The following is a 10,491-nucleotide window of genomic DNA, read 5'->3' as shown; positions in this document are numbered from 1 at the left end:
CAGATTTGGATTTCCTACCACCATTGGATTGGACAATGGCCCGGCTTTTGTAGCTGATTTAGTATAACAAGTAAGCAAAACTTTAAACATCAAGTGGAAATTACATACAGTATATAGGCCCCAGAGTTCTGGGATGGTGGAAGGAACCAACCAGACACTTAATGAGACACTCTCCAAGTGGATCTTAGAGACTGACTGTTCCTCAGTGGACTTGTTTCTGACATCTCTGCTCAGACTCAGGATGACCCTACAGTTCCATGGCTCTTCTCCATACAAAATTGTATATGGGAGAACCCTTCCCATAATAAAACAGGTGTCAACAAATTTGCCTCAAGTAAGGGGAGATGAGATTTCACAGCAGATGGAACAACTGGGTAAGGTAATAATTCAGGTAACTAAGTTTGTACAAGAGAGGGTGCCCTTCCCCTTGGGGAACAGATTCATGAATTTGTGCCTGGGGATCAGGTGCGGTCAAGGACTGGAAACACGACTCCTTGGACTCACATTGGAAGGGTCCATACTGTTGTTCTAACCAGCCCGACTGCAGTTAAAGTTGCAGGGGTCACTCCCTGAATCCACCACACGAGGGTGAGGAGAGCATACCACGCAGACCCGGAGGATGCCAAGCGGACTACACAAAAGGACCCCACTGGGCCCCGTGAAACCAAGATCATCTTTAAGAAGAAATAGAGATGAAGCTCTACAATCAACTGCTGCTACAAGGACTTGCTGGTATCATCTTGAGACTAACCATAGTTTCAGTACAAAGATGGACCTGTGCTATAATTAAAGTTGAATGTTGTGTATTTATTCCCAATTTATCTGGCTATATATCAACCACCCTAGATGACATGAAAGGTCAGGTAAAAGTTATGTCTGATGATAATCTTCCTTTTTGGACTTCGGTCCTATTTTAGGTAAAGGGTGGTTGGTGGAAAACTATATTTACCGTTGTTATAGTTGCCCTGATAGGTCTGCTTTGTGGACCCTTATTTTACAATGTATTATGAACTTTGTAACCAACCCAAAGGTCGATGTCGTTCTCCCAAATTGGGGGTTGGAGAGTCAGGGTGCAATATATCCCTATGAATGATGCTCATACTATGAGTTAAGAGCATCAAGAGGGGGGAATGAAGGAGGAAACAGACAGAACAGGCTCCATCTTGAAAGCAGGACTCCATCTTGGGCCAGACTGTGGACTTTGAGCTCTATGCCCAGTATCTATGGAAACGACATACCAACTGGAAAACCAGGCCCCCTGGATGGAACCCCAGGGCTCATAGCTAGACTCTCTGTTGCCTAAAAGAATACCCTAATTATCTGCGTAACTGAATAGAATCATAAATTCTATTATGCTTATTTGGGTATGGCCACAGGCCTATTGATAATTGTCCACTGTTAACTACCTAGGCTTAAGGTATATGAATCACGGGTTAACTTTGATTGTATCTTTCTTTTCCTTTGTTCAGACTAGTTTCAGGGAATTTGGGGAGGTGGGTTTGGGCACGTACACTTAGGGTATATAAGGTTTTCAGAAAAACTGGTCAGGGTCCTTGGCTAAGAGGAGACTCTGCCTTGGGCCCGCCGGTGTAATGAACTGCACTCCACTATCTGCATTGTCCTTCTGAGTGAGTTTGTTTCCCGGAACGCATGGCTACAACAGCACAAAGAAATTCTACTGAAGCTACCAAAGAAAGACCTAAATATCATACTCTCCCAGCCCCCTCCCCACCTTCTCTTGCTCTTAATTCTCTCCAGCCCATATCTGGACATTAATGTACATCGAATCAAAGAGCCATAGACTGGCTGTGGTCTTCAGCTTTGGCTAGCCTTCTATTTGGCTGATTTCCCTCCAAGTTAAGGTTATTCAAATCGCATCTTTAGTTCGTCACTGCGACTAAAAACACATATATAACACATCTATATGCATTCAAATATTTAACAAATATCTAAAAGAGTTCAGTCATACGCATTGTATGGATTGCATACTTTTTTTTTTCTGGACCCACCCTAAATCACACTTGGTCTCCAAAAATCATATGTCCATATGCTATAATACAGAGAATTCCTAAAATGTTGGCTGTGTGTTGAATGATTGGTAAAACAGGGTCTTCTCTCAGAAATCCCACCCAGGATCAGCGTGGATTTAACCGCTTCGTTACAGGAGATCGGGCATCATTCTCCTTCACAGGTTCTCTCGTAGCATTGCCATCTCCAGATGCCACGTCATGCTCTGAAATTAGAAGGAATATAAATCATGTCCAAATGTTTATAACTCCAAGATTATGTAAAATTTTGTCTTATTCTTGTATTCTAACACATTTACAATGAAATCTATAATAGATGTGAAAAGTCTATTCCATGTTCACCTGCCCTCTACCAATTAGCATTTCCTTGAATTAAACGTCTTTGTTCACCCGTTATCACCTGACATTATTCTATACATTTATTTGTCTTTTTTTCCCCCTTTTTTTCCCTTTCTCACTGTACCACTAGAATATCAGCTCTATGATGGCAGGGACTTGTTTTGTTCACTGTTGCAACAGTGCTTGGAACATGGTAGGCACTTACTACTTACCGAATGAGTAAATGGTGTAAGTATAGATCTCTAAGTAAGATTCTTTACTATCTGATATGGAAGAGGAATTAGCTTACTGATGTGGCTCTAGAATGCAGAAAGCAGACCAAAGGGCCTTTTATAAACGTTTATGGAAATAGTCCTTGCTCTACCTAACAAGTTTCTAATATTTAGAATTTTTTTAAATGTTTCTGCTTCTAAGAGTAGTGAAGTGTGTTTGCTTCTGCAGTGAAATTGAATGCTATTAAGAGGTTAGGATGGTCCAGTAGATAAATGCATGTAAATTCATGAAACTCAACCACTATCCCCACCCCACAAAAAAAAAAAAAAAAAAAAGATGCTTGTGAATTTCCAGTCTTGGAAAGTCAGAGAGCTAATTACTAAACAATAAAAACAGCAATGACAAATGAAGATGAGAAACCAGGAAGCCCACTTGCCAAGGATGCTGCGACCAACAGGTAGAAAGTTAGAAAAGACCACTTCATCCAATCAAGGTATAAAAGGCTCCTCTGGAAGTCCCTATGCTGAGGAATCTTGGCGCAAATTACAAAGACTGGGCCCAAACAGACTTGGGCAGAGATGATGTGAAACTCGTGGCAAGGACTGAGGCCGCAACCAAGCCCCGTCCTATAAGCAGTAGCACTTAAAACTCATTAAGTCCCATGTGGAGATGCACGACTGAACAGAAGGGCTCCTGTGCATCCTTACCACGAGGTTTTTAGGATATTCTGCATTCCATCCTCAATCTAACATTTATGAAAGTGGAAGTCATTCAGTCGTGTCCAACTCTTTGAGACCCCATGGACTGTATACAGTCCATGGAATTCTCCAGGCCAGAATACTGGAGTGGGTAACTGTTCCCTTTTCCAGGGGATCTTCCCAACCCAGGGATTGAACCCAAGTCTCCCATATTGGAGAGGGGATTCTTTCCCAGCTGAGATTTAAGAAGAGGACACTAATAGTCATCTTTAGTTGCTCCTTTATCAAAAGAAACACCTTAGGTCAGAAAATGCATTTTCCATAAATTTCAAATAAGAATCTTGATATCTAATTGAGTACAGAAATTTTTTTTATGTAATCCTTAATGTAATTTTCATCCAGCAAAATACAGTTGACCCTTCCTTGAACAATGCTGGTATTAGAGGTGCCAACCCCTGAGCAGTGGAAAATCTGCCTACCACTATATCTGTCCCCCAAACAAAGTAACTGGTAAATGACTCACCCAAGGGCAGAAAGCTGAAAGAGTTTGGATAAACTCAGGACTCCAACCCTAGTTCTTTTGACTCTGTGGACTGTGATCTCTAATTGAAAACAAATTCCCCCCCACACTTAGTTAATTTAAAGATCTGTAAAGCAAAAATATAGGTCCTATATCTATTGGGGGTAAAATATGTGTATAAGTGGACCAAACTGTTCAAATCCATGTTGTTCAAGGGTCCAGAGTATCTTTTTCCAAGGCAACTATACATTGGTCAGGATTTTTGCAGAATCTGCAAGCAAATGAGAGAAAGTGACAGGCCCGAGGGAAAGAGACAGCACACTGGTCCAGAGAAGCAGAAGACGTGCTCCTGTGTGTGCAGCAGGAAGCGTGGAGGGGAGAGAAGAGTTCCATCTCTGAGGACATTCCAGAGGAGTTCTAGAGCACGCCCCCCAGACATACACCCCAAAGAGTGACAAAGATTCACCAGATTCAATTCTCTCTTGGTGAGAAAGGTCAGGAGCAATCTTAATGAGAGAAGAAGGATTCTATTAATAAAGTTGTTCCTTCAATGTCCTTTGTAGCCTGTGGTTTTAAGAAAGCAAAATAAGACAAATGAAGCTTCAAGTATTTGAGGCAACTAGTAGTGCTGAAACAATAAGTTTCAAACGTGTGTGCGTGCTATGTCGCTTCATTCATGTCTGACTCTTTGCAACCCTATGGACCATAGCCCACCAGGCTCCTCTGTCCGTGAGATTTGTCAGCAAAACCACTGGAGTGGGCTGCCATTTCCTCCTCCAGGAGATCTTCCCCATGCAGGGACTGAACCCTTGTCTCAAGTCTCCTGTATTGGCAGGCAGGTCCTTCACCTGGGAAGCCACCCGGGCAGCCTGGCAACTGAAAATGTCAGAAGGTAGATTGGAGATTGCTAGAGGCTGGAGAGTGGGGGTAACTGCTTGATGGGCACTGGTTTTATTTGGAGCTGAGAAATTTTTTCAAGAACTAGATAGAGGCTGTGACTTCCTAACACTGTGAATGTACCAAATGCCACTGAATCATTCACTTAAAAATGGTTAATTTTATGTTAGGTGAATTTCACCTCAATAAAAAATTGTTCAGGACTTAAAGCTCAATTTTCTTCCATATTGTTTGTCAAAGACTATAGGGACAAGTCATAAGAATTTAAAATGTTAATATTGATCTTAATTTCCAGATCAAGTATTCACGAAGATATTCATGCAGTAGGTTTTTTTTTAAGGTTTCACTTTAATGTTTAAGGCCATAGCCACACTTAATAATTCATAAAATACAATATTTCCCATTTATTTTGAGGTACTTAATTGAACCCATGTATAAGAAGGAGGTAAAGCTGAGAAATAAGCACATTTGTCAAATATTTCAATTTTTAATTAATTTGAAGTGTGAAGAACCAGAAACAAGAACTGAAATAAATCTGGATTGTCAACTATTTATATCTAGGGGAGAAAAGTGTATAGTTTGTGGATACTGGTAGTTGTTGTGGCTACTTGTTGCTTTAAATGAGCTACTTCCAATTTAACCATTTATTCAACAAGATTACCAAATATGCACTTCACATCATCTTACAAGCTGTATTTCTCACATTCTAATAACTTGTGTAAGAAATACATAAGCACTAACAATTAGCATGTGAGTATGATTACATTTTCATTCAAAGGTTTAGAGATGATTCCCAAATTTTAATCATAGATAGTATCTCATATTCTCTCCAAAATCCACAAAAAGACATGCTTGGAATTATTCCACTTAAATACTTCCATTTGGTTTTTAGAAAGAAATGTTTTATATTTTCTATGTTGGCTCTTAAGCCTTATCCAATAAATTCCTCAGAATACTCTTTCACTGTTAAGTTGGGAGAGAAGTAGCTTTGTCTAGTACATATATAAAACAGATCACTGAAGAATTTAAAGAGCTTTGTATATCTTGGTTATTTTTATTACCTTTTTGGTTAATCAGTCATATTTATCCTCGCTATACACTGGGTAAACTTTGTGAAATATTGTACAATCTAAAAATTATTAATGAAGTCTCTTTGTAAAACTGCAACAAATTTCAACAGCCACCTACCTTTCCCGTAAGTAGAATAAAAGAAACAGAATCATTTAAACCACCATCTTGTTCTACTCATCCATAATTTTTCTTATTCAAACTGAAAATGAGACTGTTGTTTCAGTGTTTACCTGGGAATCAGTTCTTACCTGTGTGTGATGCAAATCTCTGGCTGGTAGCCTTGGTTACTGAATGTTGGAAGAAGGGAAGCTTCAGACATTTGCCGGTCACCCTGTCGCATATGCCAGACTGACAGCTGCAAATCTGTTTGCATTCCACCCCGAAGGTGCCGAAGGGGCAATCTGAGGACAAAGGGAAGCTTGAGAGAGGGCGCTCTTGATATACACAAGCTTCCAACGTCACAGTCCCTGTGTGCACAGCCTCAGTAATTGAACAAACCTCTTGAATCTTGACTATCAGATAAAGCCCAATTATCTGAAAAGCCCAAGCTTTGAAAATATGAAATGTGAATCCCACGCTTAAAGTCACAAATGTGAAATCACACACTAAGACCAGATAATGGATTCCTTAGTTGTAGTGCCTTGCTGTGAAGTTTAGCTGAAGACAGATACACATAACCAGTATCTCTGAACTGGGTTTAATTCTGTCTACTGTCTGCTTAGAAACCAAAAGGCAGTGTCTCACTGGGCTACCTCTGTGACAGCTCAGTGAAGGTAGGCAATTGAAAAGACACGTGTATCAGCTCTTCACAGAGTTTAAAAGATATGAAATTGAATTCTGTCTTTGAATTCCCTGTAGTCACAGGCAATTTACTGTTCTAAATGTCTAGGAAAGGGCTTAAACTAACCAGGGGCTAAGAGGGCTGTCATCTCAGCTCTTCATCAAGTGACCAATCCTCAATCTGCTCCAACTCTTATCAACTTCCTTATCTATCAAAACGACAGTACAAACATATTCAACTCCTCCAGATGTTAAGAGGATTCACTAATAAAGTCCTCTGCAGAGCTAAAATACAATATGCTAAATGAGAAGAAAGCTGAGAATATATTCATATACCTACCCAAATCTGGAAGCTTTTAGAGCTTCGATGTTCCCATACTTAGACTAAAACATACTATATTGAGAAAAAGAGAACAAATTCATTATTAAAAATGCATGTTTTTTATGATGTGAACAGCATCTCAATAGAATAGCCAGCCCTGAACAGCCAAGCAGAATAGATGCAGAATATTTATTCTCCTGGCACAAGAATGTCCTTGTAAATGTACAATCACACATGGGTGAAGAAACAAATTGTGAGGCATCTAAGTCTTTGGCAATCTAATATTGTCCACAGAATAATCAAGATAGATATTAATTAAATACATTTTTTAAGAGATTTATGACTGCTGTACTCTGCGTCCTTCAGATTAGAGAAGCACATGGTTTTAAACACTAGCCTCTCTGCTGGGAAAAAAGAAGTCCTAGAAGCAATACTGAAAAAGCCTCTGGCAGAAAAGCATGCAGGATTAGGATATGACTGTGTCTCCAGTGATATTGAAAACTAAAACTCTAGCCAAATTCCCAGTTATGCTCCTACTGTATCCCCCAATATACTAAATAGTGCTGGGCAGATAGTAGGTGCTCAATAAATATTGCTATCTGGCCAAGGCAATGCAAAATACCTGAATATTTAGAAAACATCCAGATATGCAGCTATAGTATACAGTTTTCACAGAGGTGTTATGTAAAAAAAGTTGAAGGACAAAATTTTGCCTACAGCAAAATACAATGTCTCTATGTAGCTGTTGAGGTTCACACAGCTTCACTATTTCCAGCAGAAAGAAAAATGTTCGTAACCAGACCCATGTGCAATCTGAAGGATGTCTAAGAGCTATCCTAAACAGCTTTTTAAAATAAATCTTATTAACAGCTACCTCAATCATTCAGTGAATATTGGAGTGCTAAAGACTCCAGATGCCTTACAGCCTGTTTCTTTACCCATATGTAATTGGACATTTACAATCATATATACAATCAGTTTTTACGCCAAGAGAAAAAGCAATACACGGCATATACTTGTTATATAGTAAGTATGATTGTGTTAACCACTTCCTCCCTAATTTCCTTATGTGAAGTACTCTTTTCTTGGCTGATAAGCCCTGTAATTTACAGAAATCACAGATCCCACTCAGCTGAAAGACATGTCTGTGAAAGTCCACCAAAGAAAATGTTTCCTCAGTATTCTACTTTTCATTGGTTATAAACAAAAATAAACTAAGCAAAAAACTAAAATTCTCCTTAAAGTTCAACCATCTATTTCCTAATCTTTAGTATGTTTTGTGGCTTAAAAGTTAATCGACTTATATTTTTCTAAAAGAATTCATGAGATTAGCTCAATACTGGATGATTATTATTCATAAAAGCTTACAATTGTGTTAAACACATTAAAATTATTTAGAAACTTAGTCCCTTTAATTTTAAAAGCTTCTTTGTACTATAAAACTGATGAATGGACCTATCACATATGTACTGAACCTTAATAATAATCCTTAAGGAGATCATGAGGTATCCATACACAGAGTATTTTTAAATCTTCATTTTTTTATTTCTAAACATTTTAAGCTATAGTCACTAAGTTTGAAATAAATTCTACAAATGTTGAACTACACTGTTTAGCTATAATTTCAACCTAATAAAGTTTTTCTTTAAGTCTTTTTCTTTACAGAGTTCCATTGTTTTTTTTTTTCTTTAGGCGCTATTTTTGCTTGTTTTACACTATTTTTCTGGGTTTGCTTGATACTTCAGGGTATCCTCTTCCAAGAACATGACTCCTTTTGCTAGATGACTTAAGTCATCCTATTTCACAAAGTGCATTAGTGTGCATCAGAAATACTTGATCATGAGAGGTGCCCTCAACCCTGTAGACTCTCTTAAGATCAAAGAATCACTAAATCCCAGGGCTAGCCACCACTCCAAGAGGTTATCCAGTGCAGACCTATGTAATCACTGCCTATAGAAAAGAGACCACCTACTCCAGCCATAACAGATTACCTGTCAAATTTCTAAAGTCTTCCAGAAAGGGAAGCAACACAATTTTCCATTGCAACTTAAAAAAAAAAAAAAAAAATCTCTTAAACATCACGAGTGAAACGCTGTATTTCTTTGTGGGCTTTCTTACATGCAGGGTTCCCAGCGGCAATCTGTAAAGTTATCTTTCTCTCTCTCCCTATGACAGCACCTGTAGGGGGAACCTGGTCCCTAAACCCACCTGCATTTTCCCTCTTTGCATTAGAAGGAAAGGCTCCTCTCTTCCCACGCTGGCTAAAAGCCTTCAGGGTGCCCTAGGCAAGGAGCAAGAAGCAAGGGGTCGCTCTTTACCTTTGCAGATACCAATCTCGTCACCAAAATCATCCTCCTTATTGTCAAACTGACACCTCAGCCCGGGGCCACACTTCACGCCATCCATGCCCGAGACTGTGCGGTAGCAGGTTTCTCCCAGCTCCGCGGCGCACACCCGGCAGCAGCCACAGTCGTCTAGCACTGTCCTCTTACAGTGCAGGCCGCTGTTGCACTGGCTACTGTCACAGGGCTCGGGACAATCCACCGCGTACTTGAGGCTCCAGGCCCCCGCCAGGTGCGCGGGGACCAGCAGCGTGGCCAGCAGCAGGAGGCACTTCATGTTTCCCGCGGCTCCGGCTCCGCTTCCCGCTGCGGGGTCTCTGCTGGCGGGAAGCCGCCGTCCAAAGTGGTAGCTGAGCGTCTGCCTACACGTTTATGAGTTTTATACACTGGGTTGCCCGCATGCTTCCCCGTCATCAATTTCCTCAACCCAGCAGCAGCGCTGTCCTCCGGGCAGGCTCTCTTGTTTTAGTTTATGAAATCCAGGATGAAGGCTGGATTAACACGCTGCTGCCATCCAGGAATTGAAAAGCCTGAGCTGATGTCATCTGTTATGTTTAGATGGTTGTTTTGCATGAGGACTGAAAAACTCGCTCACATCCGTCTCAAGGGCTCAAGGACGTCTGTGAAGGGGGAATAAAGAAGGTTGCACACCCTCCTCCAGGACAGGAATTGTTCTGACACCGGCTCATCCGTGGAGGTGTTGCTTTGTCTCGGAGCCTCTGCAGTCAGGAGGAAAATTATATCGACGTGGATCATCAGAACCGAAGAAGCTCCTTTTAAAATAAATAAATAAGCATTTGGTATTTCCCTTCAATAAATAGCTATGAGATCATTTGGAAGAAGAAAGGGTTAGAGTGTGCGTTTTCAATACTGAGGAGAAAGAAAATATTTTTAAAGGGATTTTTTTTTTTGAGACACTCTCTTCCTTCCTCCCACCCCTCTTCAAATGTTTTTTTTCTAAAACAGCTCATATGACATATATCTAAGTTTATCATGGATGTAGCTGTATTTTCTAGTGAGACGTGGAACTGCCGCAGAGAATTTCCTTTCAGATCAATACAAAAACCACAAGAGGTAAGACGCTGCTGGCACTGCTTCTGGTTTACTCAGTTCTGGAAAAACTTCCCAGCTGGACTTCTCCTGAGTTAAGACTCACTGTGGAGAAGGCTCATCCATCACCAAGCCTGCCTGTCCAATCACTGAGCCCACTCGGAGCCCTACCCCTTACCTCCTGGCATTGATCAGAATCCTCACTAAAAACCACCAAGCAAGGCAGCCAGCC

The 10,491-nt window shown here is 40.4% G+C and overlaps 1 protein-coding gene across 1 annotated transcript; it reads right to left on the bottom strand.

Annotated features, from left to right (window-relative positions):
* Positions 1-1,977: 1,977 nt before the first annotated feature.
* On the bottom strand, positions 1,978-9,561 carry ESM1 (endothelial cell specific molecule 1). Its single transcript, XM_004016994.6, has 3 exons — positions 9,186-9,561; positions 6,014-6,166; positions 1,978-2,233 (listed from the first exon to the last, which is right to left on the bottom strand). Exons 1-3 carry the CDS (start codon positions 9,484-9,486, stop codon positions 2,136-2,138), a joined length of 552 nt encoding a protein of 183 aa, XP_004017043.2. The 5' UTR covers positions 9,487-9,561; the 3' UTR covers positions 1,978-2,135.
* Positions 9,562-10,491: the final 930 nt, after the last annotated feature.

The sequence above is a fragment of the Ovis aries genome, chromosome 16 (genome assembly GCF_016772045.2).
Source record: "Ovis aries strain OAR_USU_Benz2616 breed Rambouillet chromosome 16, ARS-UI_Ramb_v3.0, whole genome shotgun sequence".
Classification (NCBI taxonomy): domain Eukaryota; kingdom Metazoa; phylum Chordata; class Mammalia; order Artiodactyla; family Bovidae; genus Ovis; species Ovis aries.
This window is presented reverse-complemented; position numbering and strand designations above follow the sequence as displayed.

What these genes read in the sequence shown, in the direction of transcription:
- ESM1 (XM_004016994.6), bottom strand. Translation starts at nt 9,486, where the DNA reads ATGAAGTGCCTCCTGCTGCTGGCCACGCTGCTGGTCCCCGCGCACCTG. An exon ending in CGAGATTGGTATCTGCAAAG is followed by an intron (nt 6,167 to 9,185) that starts GTAAAGAGCGAC and finishes CTTTGTCCTCAG; the next exon opens with ATTGCCCCTTCGGCACCTTC. An exon ending in GAGATTTGCATCACACACAG is followed by an intron (nt 2,234 to 6,013) that starts GTAAGAACTGAT and finishes TTCTAATTTCAG; the next exon opens with AGCATGACGTGGCATCTGGA.